The following is a 19,290-nucleotide window of genomic DNA, read 5'->3' as shown; positions in this document are numbered from 1 at the left end:
TACAGTATGTCCTCACTATTCCCCATGACTGTATACCACGCTGATGAAGGTCCCATAGTGGACTGAAACATTGTTTGTTTTGTTTTGACTACAATAACACACTTTAGAGCATTTGCTCTGCAGTGCTGTGTCTTAATAATCAGACTCTTGTTTGGGTAAAGTATCCATTATATATATATATATATCATTCTATCCCACTGCCCACTGTACCACGGACTGCCTCTGGTATTGCTTAGAGACTTCTCCGATCAGCCCCTGCATTGCGGGGTCACGGACCACAATCCTCACATCCGGATTGCACTCACAGTGAGGAGGACTTCCGGGTCACCACGTGGAGACCTTTCCTGTATCCCCTGCTGGATGTCGGTTCGGAGGAGCTGATACTACATAGACTGAGAGAAGGCACGCAACACAGGCACATCGTGGGCGGTTGGCGATTGAGTATACTCAATATATGCTTTTATTTATCCTTTGTTTGTGAGTTCGCATTTGTTGGTTCATTTATTTTTATTAAATTTTATTTTTTTTCATGCTGCACTAGGATCGGGCGCTTTCTTTTCTTGTTGTTCATATATATATATATATATATATATATATATATATATATATATATATATATATATATACATGTAGAGGTATCAGTACCGTGTTAGCCGAGCTTCAATAATCAAAAAATAAATAGATGATACCGTTCTGTGGCTAACGAAATGCTTTTATTTGTGCGAGCTTTCGAGATACACTGATCTCTTCTTCCGGCGATGTTACAATGAATGAAGCAAGGATAACTTAAAAACAGTGTCTCTTGGAATGTTATCTGTGCTGTTCCTTCCCCCGTGTGGATGTGTTTTATGGCTAGAGGTGTCAAAGGGTAACTGAAAGCAAGTGAAGAAAGAGTGTGTATGTGTATGTGTATCAGTATTCACACTGATACACATACACACTCTTTCTTCACTTGCTTTCAGTTACCCTTTGACACCTCTAGCCATAAAACACATCCACACGGGGGAAGGAACAGCACAGATAACATTCCAAGAGACACTGTTTTTAAGTTATCCTTGCTTCATTCATTGTAACATCGCCGGAAGAAGAGATCAGTGTATCTCGAAAGCTCGCACAAATAAAAGCATTTCGTTAGCCACAGAACGGTATCATCTATTTATTTTTTGATTATATATATATATATATATATATATATATATATATATATATATATAAAGTGAATCTTTCTCTTTTTATATTGTGTATGTTTTTGGTAATCACAATTAGTACAATGACTTATTGACTGCATGAACTAAATTGGATCCCATTGCTAAATATTTAAAGTCCTGCTAATTAGGGTCTCTTTGTACCACTCCAGAATGAATATATATGTTTATTTCTTCATGAATGGAATGAGAAGCAAATGACTGGAAATAGATATTTCTGTTTTTTCATGTCATTGGCAAATATGTCCATACATTGTAGAATGCTGTAGCTGTCATCTTTTCCGGCATTTCATGACGTGAGTACAAATCTTAGTCTTGGGATATTTCATCCAACGTGTGCTCATCATTACCACTTTTAGTCAGCGCAGCCCTGCGTAGGATGTATGTCTTTAAAATTTGGATGTACGTGTCTTTAAACTTCTTTATTTTGAATGCGTAGATGATTGGGTTCATGGCAGAGTTGGCATGGGACAGTAATATAGCAAAAAAAAATGTGGGTCGTAATGCTTTGAGTTTTTCAGCATCTGGGACGAAATAGAGTATGCAGTTTAAAGTGGACAGGGGCAGCCAGCTCAGGGCAAACAGAAGCAGGACCAAGGATAGTGACTTAGCAGTTTTGTACTCCTTGCCGTAGAATAACCCTCTGCCTGTGGAGTTGGAGCTATTCTGCTTCAACTGTTTTCTTATAAGGTAGAAAATCTCAGTGTACAAAGCCAGCATGATCACCAGTGGGAGAAGAACCCATCCGAAGATGTTAAAGTAGACCATATAGTCCATCCTCATGACACTGAGAAATTTACAGCTCAGGTAGTTCCGGTCTTCTTTGTCAAGGCTGGATCTGTTGTTCCAACCAAACATTGGCACTAAGCCCACTAAAAAAGACACAATCCATGTAATTCCGATGGATAAACAAATTCTTCTTGATGTGATCACCGTCCTGTACCTGCAGGAGCAATGACAGATTCCTGTAATTTTTAAGTAACACCAAACTTTGACCACATACTGTTCAAAATCTTATATTTTCTAACATGGCAAGGAAAAGCTATTTAGACTCCCCTTTCCTAAGAAAAACAAAACATAGAATTTGATGGCAGATAAGAACCACTTGGCCCACCCAGTTCACCCATTTTCCTATCTATTGGAAAACCTCAAATTCTATTTTAACCTTTGGTTTCTTTCGTATTTAGATGCCTAATGTCTATCACAAACGGTTTTGAATTCCATTACTGTATCAGCCTCTACCATCTCTGTTGGGAGGCTATACCATGAGTCCACCACCCTTTCTATAAAGTTTACTTACTTACTTAGAAAGATTCCCACAGAATTTATGCTTAGAAAGCAGAAAGGGAAAGAAACATTCTGAAATAAATCCATTTTTATTTCAATAAAAAGTTAAACTGTGGGTCTGTCAATAACAATACTCGGCATACCCCATCACACTTTGACCACTGCCTGTCCCCCAATATCATCATACAGTACTTCAATCGCTGGAACCAAATGGGAGAGATATTTAAATTGATACCTAGAATAATTTTATGGGGCCAGCTAGAAATGAAGATAACAAATTAACTTTTTATATAATCAATTGATAATTCTTACTTATCTTGTGCATACACTCGATTAACTGTGTGTGTGTGTATGTATGTATATATATATATATATATATATATATATATATATATATATATATATATATATGTATATATACATATAATAGGACGATGCTTATTATTTAAACTGGAGGCGTGGGGCTCCTGCTCTCCTCTCTCTGCCGTTACCGTACCTTTCCTATTACTCCATCTCTTGCTTTTCCCTCTTTTGAGGCTCACACTGTCCAGATCTTCTCTCCTCTCCCTGTCCATGTGGCAGTCATCTATCGCCCACCTACCTCTACTCATCCCCCTTCTGCCTTTCTCTCTCACTTTAAATCCTGGCTCACTTTCTTTCTCTCCTCAGACTCCCCTGTTCTTCTCCTTGGGGACTTCAATTGCCACATTAATGACCCCTCTCTCCCTTGGGCTTCTCGCTTTCTTTCTCTAACCTCTTCTTTTGGCCTTCAACAGTGGACTGCAGCCAGCACCCACAAGGATGGCCACTACTTAGACCTGGTTTTCACTAAAAACTTCTCTCTCTCCGATTTCTCCATTTCCCCTTTTCCTCTCTCTGACCATCATCTCATCTCATTCTCTCTATCTCGCTTCTCCCCTTCTCCACCTCCATCTACCCCCCGGTTCTGCAGAAACCTGCGCTCTCTTCACTTACCTGACTTTGAGTCCACTTTACGCTCCTCCCTTTCCTCTCTCAGCTCTGCTACAGACCCTGACAACCTGGTCAGGAACTACAACTCTGCATTGTCCTCCTCTCTTGATCTACATGTCCCACTTTCTCTCTGCCGCACTCACCCTTCTAACCCTAGACCCTGGCTAAATTCCCACACGCGCATGCTGCGTTCCTCCACTTGTTCCTCTGAACGCCTCTGGCGGAAGTCTCACACTCTCGCAGACTTCCTTCACTACAAATTTATGATATCCTGTTTCAACTCTGCCCTCTCGCAAGCTAAACAAGCCTACTTTTCTTCACTATGCACAAGTCTAACCCACGCCGACTGTTCTCTGTCTTTGATACTCTACTCAAACCACCCTCAGCTGCCTCTCCTTCCTCCATCTCCGCTCAGGACTTTGCTGACTATTTTAAGGAAAAGGTGGAATCCATACGTCAGAACATCCCACCTGTTTTTTCCTCCCATCCTACACCTCTTCCTAACTCTCCTCCTGCCTTCCTTGACTCTTTTTCCACTGTCTCAGAGGAGGATGTGTCGCTGTTGATTGCCTCTTCTCCCTCTACCACTTGCCCTCTTGACCCCATTCCCTCCCATCTCCTAAAACCTCTTGCTCCTACTATAATCCCTACACTCACACACATTTTTAACTCCTCCCTCTGCTCTGGAACCTTTCCATCCTCTTTCAAACATGCAACAGTTATACCATTACTCAAAAACAGCAAGCTTGACCCTACCTGTCTTTCTAACTATCAACCTGTCTCCCTCCTGCCTTTTGCCTCTAAACTCCTTGAACGTCTTGTATTCTCTCGCTTGCTCCATTTTCTCAACACCTATTCTCTCCTAGACCCTCTACAATCTGGCTTCCACACTGCTCACTCCACGGAAACAGCCCTCACTAAAATAACTGACGACCTCCATGCTGCCAAAGAGAGAGGTCATTACACTCTGCTCATACTACTCAACCTCTCTGCAGCATTTGACACCGTGGACCACCCTCTTCTCCTTCACATTCACATTCTCCATACTCTTGGTATTCGGAACAAAGCTCTATCCTGGATCTCATCCAACCTCTCCCATCGTACTTTCAGTGTCTCTTCTGCTTACACCTCCTCTATTGATCTCTCTGTGGGGATACCCCAGGGATCTGTCATGGGTCTCTTCTCTTTTCTCTGTACACACTCTCTCTAGGTGACCTAATAACATCTTTTGGGTTTAATTATCACCTCTATGCTGACGACACACAAATATACTTTTCAACAACCGACCTTACACCTGCTGTACAAACCAAAGTTTCTGAATGTCTCTCTGCTATATCATCCTGGATGGCCCTCCGCCGCCTTAAACTCAACATGGCTAAAACAGAGCTCCTCATACTTCCTCCCAAACCTGGCCCTACTACCTCCTTCCACATTACTGTTTGAACTACGATCATTCACCCAGTAGCCCAAGCACGCTGCCTAGGGGGTCACACACGACTCCTCTCTCACATTTGCCCCTCACATTCAAAACATTTCTAAAACTTGTCGCTTTTTCCTCCGCAATATAACAAAGATACGCCCTTCCCTCTGTTGCTCGAGTGCTAAAACTCTGACTCAGGCCCTCTTTCTCTCCCGTCTTGATTACTGTAACCTCCTGCTGTCCGGCCTTCCTGCTTCTCACCTGTCTCCCCTACAATCTATCCTAAATGCTGCTGCCAGAATCACTCTACTCTTTCCTAGATCTGTCTCAGCATCTCCCCTCCTGAAATCCCTCTCCTGGCTTCCGGTCAAATCCTGCATCTCACACTCCATTCTTCTCCTCACTTTTAAAGCTTTACACTCTTCTGCCCCTCCTTACATCTCAGCCCTAATTTCTCGTTATGCACCATCCAGACTCTTGCGTTCTTCTCAAGGATGTCTTCTTTCTACCCCCTTTGTATCTAAAGCCCTCTCCCGCCTTAAACCTTTTTCACTGACTGCCCCACACCTCTGGAATGCCCTTCCCCTCAGTACCCGACTAGCACCCTCTCTATCCACATTTAAGACCCACCTTAAGACACACTTGCTTAAAGAAGCATATGAATAGCACTGTGGATATTCTGAACACATGATACATAAAGCTTGGCCCCCTGCAGACGCACTTACCAGAACTCCCTCCTACTGTCTCTGTACGTTCTCCCTTCCTACCAATTAGACTGTAAGCTCCTCAGGGCAGGGACTCCTCTTCCTTAATGTTAATTTTATGTCTAAAGCACTTATTCCCATGATCTGTTATTTATATTATCTGCTATTTATTTGATTACCACATGTATTACTACTGTGAAGAGCTATGTACATTAATGGCGCTATATAAATAAAGACATACAATACAAACTGCATGGTTTTTAGGAACAATCCCTTTTAAGAACTAAAAAAAATGTAATCCTTCGTTTATGATTCCATGAGTTTATTAGCATCAATCCATATTTCTCTCTCAAAACCGTCGCACAAAACCTCTCTCCATGGGAAACATTATTAGCTGCTGAAACACAGACGGACAAGTTTAGACATCCATTGTCATTTGTTCTTGAGCAAGTTAGTGGAGTTTTATGTCAAAAATAGACACATCCATTGCATTATCTGCACATATGATGCCATGTCTGGCCTCTTTCTGCAAACCACTATCTATTTTTATTAGTACAATGAATTCAGACATTAGGACACAGTACAATGTATTTATTTGACATCCTTTTAGCTGAGCAGCCCCTTGCCAGATTTTTGTATCATACTTAAATATATTTTTACATACAGTAGTGCCATTTTTTTTTAGATCACTGCGTGTTTTTTTCTCCTAAACTTTACATTCCGTGACCCAGAGGGACAGATGCCCTCCCTGAGTTTGGTGTGCTACATATTCTCATATTAGAGAAGGTCAAGTAAAAATAAAATAAAACAATTACAAAATATATGCTGGGAGATTACAAAGAAGTAGGAGAAAAAAAGCTGCTCAACACATTTCCCCCTTAGGGATTTCTCAAGGATGTACGTCTTCTCAATGTAAATAAAGACATTGCACTCAATACTGCACACTAACTGTAACTGAGCATTGCATGACTAGAGGAAGAGAGTACAAATTTTGAAAACTTGCTTTACAATATTCTTAGTCCAAATATAAAAGGTATTACCTAATACTGAATTACTCATGAACATTACCTGCAAACGTTTTGATACAGTGTAACTTACCTGGTTGGTATCTTAATTCTCAAATACCTGTCAATGGCTATGGCGAGAAGGGATAGGATGGATGCGTTGGTTAATATGATGATTAGGCAGCACATGAATAAACAGGCATGGAACTGGACTTGTATCCCCAGGCTCAATACAATGGCCAGCGGCATGACCAGGACTCCCACAGCTAGATCCGCCAGTGCCAGGGACACAATGAAGTAAAAAGTTGCGTTCTGAAGACTTGGGTTTAAGCTCACAGCCCAAATCACCAGGGTATTGCCCAAAACAGCTGATATTCCAATCACAGACTCCAGTGCAATGTAAACGTTTGAATAAATATCTCTGCCTGCTGTTTCATTAGCCATGGCTAAAGCTGGGAGGACAGCGCCTGGATGGACTTCAACCCACAGGAGAGCGAGAGGGAGGATGGCAATAAATATGAAATGGATTGTCACATAGTATCTGTGCAGCGCTCAATCATCCATGGCACAGACTGGCTGCAAACAAGTTCTGCTTGCAAGATGTTTCTGTTTTTGAAGTGGAGACAATCTGCTGTTGTGATGACAACACTTCTCTTCAGTGATCTTCTACAACAGACTACTCCTGGAGGAGGATTCCTGCTGACACTAAAATGCCTTTGTAATGTCGAAGGAAATAGCTGTTGCGCATAGTAGTTCTAAAGACCCTGCAGGATGCTATAATCAGACGCTACCCTCTTTTTTCTGTATTACTGAGTGTTCGGTAGGAACTCACGAGTCTTATGCATTTGATTGAAATGCCTCTCAATATTTAGAGAACTAACATTTAAAACCAATGCTTCCTTTGGTCAGATGGTGCAAGCCCTTCCTAAAAACTGAGTAGTCTTTGAAGCTGCACCCCCAAACGCAGGTGCTGAAGACAAATAGAGTAAAGGAATTTATCAAATGTGCCTGAAGCAGACACAAGACACCTCCAATTAAGTGGTGTATGCAATAGATAAAATAATTTTTTAAGGTTTTACACTAGGGAAGGAAAATGAGTTAAACAATCCTTATCTGGCATTTATATCTACAGGATGTTTCTACAGTGCAAGATACTAATATGCTTACCAGCTGTAAATAAAGCTGAGTGAGGAAGTTTTAACTTGCTTTACAATACATTTTTAAACAAGGAGTCAAATTTTAAATAATATTTAGGGATTCCGTGTTTTAGGTTTTAACCAAAAAACACCACTGACTGGTTTTCTTGCACTTTCGGTTAAAACCAATTTTAAAATGCGGATGTGAAGTATAATTACCTATTAAATTCCACCTCTTGTGGCAGCCCATTCACACATAGGAGACAAAGGCATCACCGGGTGTAGGGAAACTACAAAGAAAGTTCACCGCTAAACACCAAATTCAAATGCGTGCCAACATTGTGTCATTGTTTACACTTATAAACAATATTATATTTTGAATTAAATGAAAACACCGGAAAAATAAAAATAAACCCTTTTTTTTTTTACAAAAAAAAAGAAATAAACACCGGAAAACAGCATTCCTAAATTTATTAGGTTGCACATAAAAATCAGCTGCAAAACGGTTACAAAAAAATGCACTGGATTTATCAAAGGAAAATGTAATTGAAAGCAGTAGAATTTTATTTTTAAAATACAGTTTCACAGCTCTGAAGGAAGGAGGTTCCCTGAAACGTGCGTTTGGCTATGAGTTCTACAAAATACAGGCATACCCCGCTTTAAGTACACTCACTTTAAGTACACTCGCGAGTAAGTACATATCGCCCAATAGGCAAACGGCAGCTCGCGCATGCGCCTGTCATCACGTCCTGAACAGAAATACCGGCTCCCTACCTGTACCGAAGCTGTGCGCAAGCAGGGAGACTATAGAGCCTGTTACAAATGCGTTATTTACATCAGTTATGCACGTATATAATGATTGTAGTACAGTACTTGCATCGATAAGTGGGAAAAGGTAGTGCTTCACTTTAAGTACATTTTCGCTTTACATACATGCTCCGGTCCCATTGCGTATGTTAATGCGGGGTATGCCTGTAAATGTTTAAAGATCCAGTCAAGGGATTTTTGATTAAAAAGTTCAGTGATCTAGAGGAAATTTGTGTTTGAGGATTACTGTTGATGGCGGAGGTTAGATGGCAGCTATTTTCTTCAGCCAGCACCACCATGTCATGACTTGAAAAGATATCAAGATTTATGGGAGTGCGTTAAGAATTTACTTTTACCCTGTATATAACCCCATTTATTAATTTAAATGCAAAGTAAGCAGCACTAAATGCACAATTCTGCTCTATAGCAAACATATATAAAAAAGATATACTGTATGTAGCCCCCCTGCTAGGGACTACTAGTAGTTAAAGGATCAAGGACCCTAGAGAGCTAACTTTATGAGGTCAAGCAGTTACTTCATTCCACATTATGTGATACAGGGTGACTTGGCAGAAACTAAGCCACACCGACTTTCTGTCTGGTGCTAGTGACATCACCATTAGAGTATATATACTCAGCTAAGAAGATTCTAGAATCAGGTTCCTGGAGGAGTGACTGTGGAGGAGCATCACTGTAAGTTATGTCTAAGTGTATAGTAACTTTACTAAGAGTGTCTTGTCACCTTTATTGTTTTCAGTTAGGTGACATGCCCTTTATAGTAAGAGCCCCTATAAAAGAAATACTTTCCTTTTTGCAATTGTTTCTTCCTGTCCAATGGTTTCCCTGCTTGTGAGAGGCAGAATACATTCTAAACTGATCAAAGATGGTTCTCTTACCAAAAGAGGAGCAGGCGAGTGCTCAAAATGAAGTTCTCAAAGTAGAATCTCCAGAGCATAGTTGAACCGGGCTAACCGGAAAGTCCCTTCAGAAGTCTTGATTCAATAATTATGGATGAGGTGGAGAGTATACAGAATGATGGGACACAGATCCCTGATGATGTAGTGTGTTCCCATTGACAGGTCCTCAGTAACCTCCCGATCTGATATGTAAAGAGGAAGAATGCCGTTCACAGTAAAGGGATACTGATTCCCAGTGTCCACAGATTAATTGGCATTGAGGAAACTATACAAGAGATTGCCACTCTAACATTACTGAAGGACACAAGGATAAGTACCTCCATAATGTATGAGTGAGAGCTACCAAGGGAAGAAGCACAGAGTAACCATATTGCTTGACATCAGTTAATGTCTATGAGCAGTATGTCCTATGCATGTGGAGCATTACCAACGGATGTGAACAAAGCTCTTTATAAAAATTCCTGGTGTCCTTCATTCTAATATTTGCATAACTACACCCAGCCTGCATGGATCAAGCACCCTGAAAAGGTGTGAGACACTGAGCACAGCCATGTAAATAGTCTATCTATTAGAGCCGGGCAAGGAGAGTTACATATAGTCTTTAAAATATTCATACATTTTTTTTAATTGTATAATGTACTATTAAACAATACACCGGAAATGGTTACAGCCTACAGTATGAGAACATGCAGGCTATATTTGTTTTACAGTCAAAACTCACAAATATTACATGCTACATAATAGAAAATGAAATATATAGATCCAGAAAAGTCAAATGTTGGGACATTGGTAATGACCTGAAATAGTAGGTTGCATACAGATGCAGTCAGTTGTATCTCCAACCGGCCCCGCAAATGTGCTGGTGAACCGCGGACCAAACCTGGCTCGTTCACAGCCGAGTGCGGAGCAGGGTCTAATTTCCCATCAGGATTAACACAGCGGGGGTCCTTGCTTCTGAATGGGACTCCAACCTGTGTTAATCCAACCAGGCCGCCTCAGTCTGGAAGAGATGCGCAGTGAGAGTAGACAGAATCAGTCACTCTCTCTGTGCACCTTTAACAGGCGATGGTGCTGCTTTTATTTTAATAACATAGGATTGAAGCAGGGGGTCTCCGGACCTGAACCGCATTACGTGATGGGGGAGAATTAAACTTGCCAGAGATACCGGCACTCCATGGCGGGGCCTGTATCTCGGGTAGCTGGGTGCCCCCGGAGCTGAAATTAACGTGGTTCAGCTCCAGAGTCCACCTGCTTCAATCCTATGTAATTAAAATAAAATAAAAGCAGCTTCATTACCTTAGCGGGTAAGAGAAATAAAATCAGCAGCGCACAGCCAAGGGAGCCAGGTTGTAGTGGTAATAAAAACATACTTTATTTAACAGAAAGACATCACCAAGGAGGTGTAAGAAAAAACCTCCTACATGTTTCGCACCAGCAGTGCTTTATCAAGGATTATATTAGTTTCCACAGCAGACTGCTTTAAATAGCAAAGAACATCCAAAATTCATGCGAAACAAATCCCCATCTGGTGACGTCATGATGGTGCATTTATCATAGGATAAATACACAAGACTAAAAGTGTGATGAACCTCAAACAGCGATGTGACATCACTCCGTCGTCAATGCGCATGCGCACAACGAATGTGTGCACACACCACAGCAGATGAGGCTCACGCCACAGTATCATCACCATGGCCATGAATGTAAACAAGAAAAAACGGAAAGAAATACTGTGGAACACTAAAAGAAGAGACAAAAGGACAAAAACATAAACAACTAACAAAAATCACATTAACCCCACTTGGAAACTCCGAGCTAGGATATTCTAGATGGGTAATATAATAACAAGATAATACACATAATATTATATAGAGTTAAAATTTGAGATAAAACAATTTAGACAGATCTTTTAGAGATCGGCCTCTTCTATTCAAATACCTCCTTAGATAATAAACACTATCCATTGATGGAAATATGCTTTTATATAAATAATTCAGCATCATCAAAATTGAAAATATTAATGTCACCTCCTTGGTGATGTCTTACTGTTAAATATAGTATTTTTGTATTACCGCTACAACCTGGCTCCCTCGGCTGTGCGCTCCTGATTTTTTCTCTTACCTGCTTAGATCCATTCCTCTGTGGCTTGTCACGCCACACAAGGACATTAAGATTACTGTAGGAGTGGGTAAAGACATATTTTGCTTTCTACTTCTAAGGACTTATTCAAGAAGATAATACGTGAGTGAGTTTGTCTTCTTCAATTTATCATTGCTTTACTACCAATGAGGCTGGAACAGTGTGGGATTACATTACTGGTTGTCACCCTCAGGATGGAACTTTTTAGCTATCAAGACTTCTCACCTATATTCACTTTGTTACCCACTCCATGCATTAAGAGTTTTTCTTATTTTGTCTGTCCCATATTGGACTTTGCTATTGTATTATCGTACTCTTTCACATTGGAGCACCCATTATCTCCTCTCCAACTCCACTTCATTACCTTAGCGGCTAGCTGCTAAGGTAATGAAGCGGTAAACCATAGTACCTGGTTTGTTGGGGGTAGAGGGGCAGGATGAAGGGGAGAGTTGCCCCGGGGTGGGTGTTTAGACTTCTCGGCTGGGTAGTAGGAGGGGTTAACTCCTTCATTACCTAAGCGGTAGTAAATACTAAAGTAATGAAGGTGTTAACCCCTCCCACTAACCACCACCTCTGGGCAACTACCCCTTTCAACCACTCCCTCGACCCCCAACAAATCCCCCTCCCCCACAAAGGAATGGGCAAATGCTGTAGTAGCCAAATATGGCTATTGGCACTTTTGCCCATTCAAATACAGTACAAATTAAATTAATAAATGTTTTATTTACCCCTGTCAGGATGAAGGCATCATCCTCTTGTTCACCAACATGTAAGGGCCGATGCACAACCATTAAAACACTAGTAACCCGTTAATTACCTTGGATGTTGTAACCGCTATGGTAATTAAGGGGTTAACCCCTCCTGCTACCCACCCGTGGGGCCTATTCACTCGCCCCAGTGGAACTACTCCCATCCCACACCCCCTCTACCCCTATCACTACACACACAAATGGGAAAAAGCACTAGTAGCCAAATGGCTATTAGCGCTTTCGTCCATTTGTGCAGCAATAAAAAGAAAAAACACAATACAATTACATTGGCAATACAATACTCAGTACATTAAAATAAACAGTGGGCAATAAACCCATTCATTGCCACTGTGGTTACCTATTCTCTCAGAAGGGGAACAGATAACCACATTGGCAATCAATGGGCACTCTACTACCCACCCCCCTACCCACACCACCCCCAACACATACAGTTATAGGAATAAGCCCTTTTATTTGCCCATTAAAAATAAAACACAAAGATGACCATCTTTCCCAAAATTCTTTATGTTTTGCAAATGTTGCCAATATTAATGAAAGGTAAAGATATAAAAAAAAATAAACAAAGCATTCCAAATCTTTATATGGAGAAACAAGAAACCCAGAATAAGTATGGCGAAGTTGCAACAACATAAAGGGAATGAGGGGGGGGATGAACATCCCCACACTCAAATTATATAATACAGCGGCGCTCCTAAAATATGCAGGTGATTGGATCAACCATACAAACCAATTTACAATTAGGGAAATAGAACAACAGATGAGTTCATGGACTGGGAGAGAAGAGGTATCATTGGAATAAGACAGCTGCTACATACACTAGACCACTCCATACACACATTACAAGAATTAAAAGAATAATATAAGGTATCTAACTCACATTTTTTTTGCATATCTGCAAGCCAGACATTACACAAGGGAGATAATCGATGATTTAACATTAGTGGAGAGGGACATCCCATTGCAGAGTGTCCTACAGGAAACACACCCCGGAAAAATCTCTATATCAAATATGCAAATCTGTCTGAGAAAAACACAAACATACGACAGCAACACAGCAAGAATAGGAGCGTGGGTGATAGATTGCCCAGATTTAACTATGGAAAATATCATGCAGCAATTTGAGAGATCACTTAAACTTCCCACATCTCTTACAATTGGGATGAGAGGTGGACCTTGAAGTTCAGAGGGGCCCCATGGACTGCCTGTGAAAATTGTTGTGCCTTTGCCTGCATACGTTCCTGCAACAGTGAGCAACAAAACATGTACAGAAGTGACCAGAATTAAGGGCTACACATCCAGGCAGGAAAACTACACTGCACTGGAGAAAGCCACAATGCCACAGTTTGACTGGGAGGAATGCGACAGACAGTGACCCACACAAGGGACTGATGCTGTGATCAGAGTCTACCCCACCACTTGTGAAAGAAAAAAAACCCCTGGAAATTGTAAATGGTCACCCAGCTGAAGTCAAATACAGACTCTGCAAGAACAGGGAAGAAAATGTGTTCCTGGTATAAAGAGCCCAGCCACACAGAGCAGTGTCCCTTCAGGCCTTATTCGGATGATGGGGATGATCCCTATGTGGCCACATAAAAAGGACAGCAGCCAGATGAATATTTTTTTCAATGTGCCAAGGAACTGTAGCAGCAAGCAATGCGCTGTGGGCACAAGGAAGGTACAGAGGTTTTTCTTGGCAGGTGCACATCCGGTATCACTGGTGAGAAGGAATGTGTGCATGGTGCTACCAATTTTTCAGAACCTTCTAAAGTAAAGAAGAAAAAGTCTACAGAGACGCCTGTGAGAGCTACAAATTCTGCAAGCAAAGTCTGCCCACCTGTAGGACTACCAGCTGGGGGTCTAGCAAATAAAGTGAAAATAGCTACAATTGCGCCTCCTGAGGTCAGGAAGAAAAATACACCTGATACCACCAAAATGGAGGACAAGATATGGCGTTCCTGTAATGAACCCTACCCCACAGAAGAGTGGCCATTCCGGTCCTATGAGGATACGGATAAGGATGAATACATCTCTTATGGGCAACCCGAACCGAGTCACACCCACAAAACACCCCAAGGATGGTGGAGGTGCCTAAATTCGGTATGCACCGAACAAACATGTCTCTATGACACCGAATATTCCTGCCAGCTAATGCAACTGCAAGAAAAGTATGGTGGATGCTGTGAAACTGCTGAAGTTTCAAACAAAGAAGGAGACTCCTGTACCCCAGATGGAACGGGGTTGTCCAAAGCAAAAAGGCAGAAAAACAAAATCACTTTTTCACTTACCGTGGAAGAAATAGACATGTCCGCAAATCCCGCAGAGAAAAAGGGGGGCCCAGATGCCCTGCAGCCTAGAAAAAATGGGAATTCATCCTGCGGATGACAGAATATCAAGAGGGCCCAAGGCAAAAATCATGTACCCCAAAGTTGTGTCTGTCCGGTGCTAACAGTGACAAACCCTCAACTAACCATACCAGGGAAGCGGAGCCGGAACCAATAAGTGACGATCCCTTGACCAGCCCTGAAGATGCCCTGCAAACTGCCAGGCATGACTGGGATTTGCTCCGTTAACAATTGAAACTGAAGATAGATGATTACGCTGAGCTACAGAAAAATAATGCTGAGCTACAGAAATTCTTGTGCTCACAATTTACCCTTTGGCCAGGACCGAATTGGAGGATCTAAAGACGGAGCTATATACTGGAAACACTTCTATTACCACCATGGTTGAAAAGTAGAGCAAGTCTGACCGAATGATTGCTAATCTGAAACAGAAGTATGAGGAGGCACTGAAAGAGATTACAGTCTTTCAGCAAGAGGTTCGCAATTACCACAGAGAGGTGGAAATCTCTCAGAATGAGGTTCACACTCTCCCCATAGAACTGAATGCCTCACACCAGGAGGTCAACAGTGTCCAGAATGAGGTGGACATACTGTATCCCACAATGATGTTCATACTCTCCGCATAGCACTGGATGCCTCACACCAAGAGATCAGCAGTTGCCGCACAGAACTGGAAGTCTCTAAAAAGGAACTTCATAGTCTTGCTGAGGATCTGGACATCTCTCAAAAAGATGTCCGCAGGCTTAATATGGATCTTAAAATCTCTCAGAAGGAACTTCAGACCCTCAACCTAGAGATAGAAGTCTCACACCAGGAGAGCGGGAGTCTCAAATCAGAAGTGCGTAAATGTATTGAGGACTACAAGGAGGCCCTGAATATTACAGAGACTACAAAAAGAGAAAATACAAGGCTGGAAGAAGAAAATTCTGATTTGACAGACCACGTCAATGAAAAGAAGGAAAAGCTGCACAACCTACAAAAAATAAAAAAACTATTGGAAGATAAAAAGTTTGAAGTATTGGAGCAACACACACAAGCAGAGAACCTATTGCAGAACCAACCAACTGCAAGGTCTGTGTACGCACCTCCAGAATGCAGAGGAGAAGCAGCAAACTCTTCAGGAAAACAATTTGCAGGCTGCTATGTAGTAGCAGCCCCCTGGGCATTTCATGCACATGATGAGGTACACGACATTGCTGGAGGAACAGGTGAACCTTCCTCTGATTTTGTATTCCCGATTCCTGTGTGGTATTTGTATTGTGTCCGCTGTGTAGAGCATTGCGCAGGTTTTGCATCTTGGGTCCTGGCATGGTTTTGTCCCGCATTCAGTTGTACTGCTGAATACTTTACTCCTCACCATAATATTCTTGAGATTATGGGGTTGTCTGTATGATAATAAGGGTGCTTCAGGGAAGACCTGTTGCAGTCTTGTATCTTCCTGGAGGATGGGTTGTAGTTTCCTGGCGATCTTGCGTAGGGCTCCTAGGTGTGGGTTATATGTGACCACCAAAGGTACCCTGTCGCTTGTCTCCTTCTGTTTGTATTCAAGGAGATCAATTCTTGGTATTCTGGTGGCTTTGTGAATTTGCTGGTCTACAATTCTGTGGTTGTACTCACAGTTTATAAAGTCTGATCTCAAGGCTTTAATCCGCTGGTCTCTGTCTGCTGTATCGGAGCATATCCGGTTGTATCGTATGGCTTGACTGTAGATGGTTGCATGTTTGGTGTGTGTGTATGCATGGGTGTGTGTGTGTGTGTATGCATGGGTGTGTGTGTGTGTGGGTGTGTGTGTGTGTGTGTGTATGCATGGGTGTGTATGTGTGTATGCATGGGTGTGTGTGTGTGTGTGTGTGTGTGTGTGTGTGTGTGTATGCATGGGTGTGTGTGTGTGTGTGTGTGTGTGTGTGTGTGTGTATGCATGAGGGTGTGTGTATGTGTGTGAGTATGCATGGGTGTGTGTGTATGCATGGGGGTGTGCGTGTGTGTGTATGCATGGGGGTGTGCGTGTGTGTGTGTGTGTATGCATGGGGGTGTGTGTATGCATGTGTGTGTGTGTATGCATGTGTGTGTGTGTGTGTATGCATGGGTGTGTGTGTGTGTGTGTATGCATGGGTGTGTGTGTGTGTGTGTGTGTGTGTGTGTGTGTGTGTGTGTGTGTGTGTGTGTGTGTGTGTGTGTGTGTGTGTGTGTGTGTGTGTGTGTGTAAGAGAGGTGTGTTTGTGTGTGTATAAGAGAGGTGTGTGTGTGTGTGATGCTGCTTGGAATAAGAAATATATAAAGACAAAAAAAGGGAAAAAAGTATTCCAAAATTAGCACTCGGGTATACTCACTAAATAAAGTTTATTATAAACGTCACATAAACAAAACACATATAGATAAAAAAAAAACATTCCCTGACAACCCCTTTCAGCAATAAATAAAGGATAAACCAAATATAAAGCAAAAACAAACGTGAGCGAAATGAATAAAGAATATGTAATAGCACCTATGTATATATATATTGCAAGAGAGGGTACACAATAAACCCTCTCCCCAACAGGACCGGCCAGTTAGCAAGATGCACATATATAAGTCTGAGGAAAGGAACACAAGTAGAAGCCTCCAAAAATGTTTTGCTAATAATATATGGTGGTAAGCATAACATGAACATATGCTGTTGTAACTACAAGAGAGCTATCCCCCAAAATGTCCCTATCAATATGCAGGGACTAAGAAATAAGGGGGAAAAAACTCAATGTAAACCACACTATGCAATGTACCTGACTTCATGTAAGAAGGCACTGTATACAAACTGAAATTATTCAAGGAAATGACACCACACAAGCATGGATGGAAATAATGCAGATGCCTAGGTGAAAGAGGCACTGCAAAAATTCTCAAATGAGAGGAGAAAAAACTGGTCCAGTGTCCCATAGACTCTTTACAGATTACGCATAAAATAATAATGGGGTGTCAGAGAAGGCAAACAAAACCCCGGCAGCCGTTTCATCCCAGCTTCTTCCGGGGGCTTGGAAGACTGTGTACATTGGTCTTCTATTTCTAGTGCACTAGCAGAGACGTTACACCAATGAGATGCGAGGCGCAGCTGGATCGCACATGCAAGATGCTTCTGTGTATCAGGAAAAATTCCTCACAGCTGTGCTGCTGAGCCACTGAAGTCATCAAGTGCAGGAAGGTTTTGTAAACGCCCATCAGTATGCCTCCCAAGCAGACAAAACATCCCTGCAGCCTGTTCAGTTGCCATCAAGTGCTCCGTGATAGTACACACCCATGGGACACTCCCCCTGTGATGACTCGACCCAATCAGCACCCAGTGAGGTTCCTAGTATAGTATATGAGAGAGATAGACTCACAGAAATCATGTCAAGTATACAACAGATATATGTATATATTTCTACACTAACAATAAAAAATATAAAATAACTATATACACATAAATACAGATGAATAAAAAAAACTAAAGCACTAAATGCTAGGGAACACCCTAGTGTCAGATGTTATAACACACAAGCTGAAATAATTTGAACAACTATGCAGAACAATACTGTCCAGGAATGAAGGTTAACCCCCACTGCAGCCAGACAAGAAGAGCCCACCAAAATGTACTATACAAATGACTAAAAAAGCCCAGATAACCCTCAAATGTGTATGAGGAATGTGGGGGCAACATCAAAGGACCATTGCATACCCTGTTTTTATATATAAATAAACAAAAAACAAGCAGAAGCGCAGGCTCCATAGCATGTAACTGTTTAACAAATAAGTACATTTATTAAAACCAGCAGCCCAAAGGAATTGCATTTACAGGATTAAAAAAAACAACCATACATGGGAGAGAAATCTCTGAATGAAGTCATCCACAGGGGTGGGGGAGTCCAAGATAGGCAGTGTGCACCTAATCAGCTGGTAGCCACAACCAACTCCTGTCACGAGCTGGCACCAATCCGCTATGCCTGTCAGTGCCTCCGTGTCCTCTGCGCCTGCTTTGGTCAAATGCCATCACTTGGAAATTCAGCTGACTGGATCGCTAGGACGCCCATGACTCAACGTGCACACACCCTCACATGATGTCACGAGCCCTACGCGTTTCATCACGTTACGTGACTTCGTCATATATATATTGTGATACTGCACTGTTCCAGCCCCTAGTGGACAGTGATGGTAAGTGTGCTTTCCAGTCCACAGAGGTCAATTCCTCAAAGAGAAGCCAGCAGCAGCTGCTAACTAATGGAATTAATCAGCCTGTCTGAATTAACTGAATGAGGAAGTGTTTTAAAAGACACAGGAAGCTGCAAGACAGAGAGACTGTTTTCCCCAGAGAAAGGAGGAGATAGAAGTGCTCCCCAACTGCGGAAGCTGGTAAAGAGGACCTACAAAGGAGTTTCTCTGGGCTCAAGGTGGGGCTGAGTTCCCCTAGGAAGAAAGGACGACAAGGCCGTGCTGAAGCAGGGACGTCTGCTCCAAAGGACTGACAGATAAGCAAAAACACTTTATTGTTGTATGCAGAGACTGTGTTACATTGTTGCATATGCCAGGGCATGTTTTGGCTTGGGAACCAGCTTACCTGGCCATGCAGTTAGTGAGGGC

The 19,290-nt window shown here is 42.0% G+C and overlaps 1 protein-coding gene and 1 long non-coding RNA gene across 2 annotated transcripts in view; one reads left to right on the top strand and one right to left on the bottom strand.

Annotated features, from left to right (window-relative positions):
* LOC142503168 (uncharacterized) overlaps nucleotides 1-19,290 on the top strand; it is a 128,404-nt gene that overhangs the window by 91,040 nt on the left and 18,074 nt on the right. The window lies entirely within an intron of this gene.
* LOC142503166 (adenosine receptor A3-like) lies at nucleotides 1,309-7,485 on the bottom strand. The gene is made up of 2 exons (XM_075615258.1): nucleotides 6,687-7,485; nucleotides 1,309-2,148 (listed from the first exon to the last, which is right to left on the bottom strand). The coding sequence occupies exons 1-2, from the start codon at nucleotides 7,034-7,036 to the stop codon at nucleotides 1,515-1,517; spliced, it is 984 nt and encodes a 327-aa protein (XP_075471373.1). The 5' UTR covers nucleotides 7,037-7,485; the 3' UTR covers nucleotides 1,309-1,514.

This window comes from Ascaphus truei, chromosome 9 (assembly GCF_040206685.1).
Source record: "Ascaphus truei isolate aAscTru1 chromosome 9, aAscTru1.hap1, whole genome shotgun sequence".
Lineage (NCBI taxonomy): Eukaryota > Metazoa > Chordata > Amphibia > Anura > Ascaphidae > Ascaphus > Ascaphus truei.
This window is presented reverse-complemented; position numbering and strand designations above follow the sequence as displayed.

What these genes read in the sequence shown, in the direction of transcription:
- LOC142503166 (XM_075615258.1), bottom strand. Translation starts at nt 7,036, where the DNA reads ATGGCTAATGAAACAGCAGGCAGAGATATTTATTCAAACGTTTACATT. An exon ending in AGAATTAAGATACCAACCAG is followed by an intron (nt 2,149 to 6,686) that starts GTAAGTTACACT and finishes TTGCTCCTGCAG; the next exon opens with GTACAGGACGGTGATCACAT.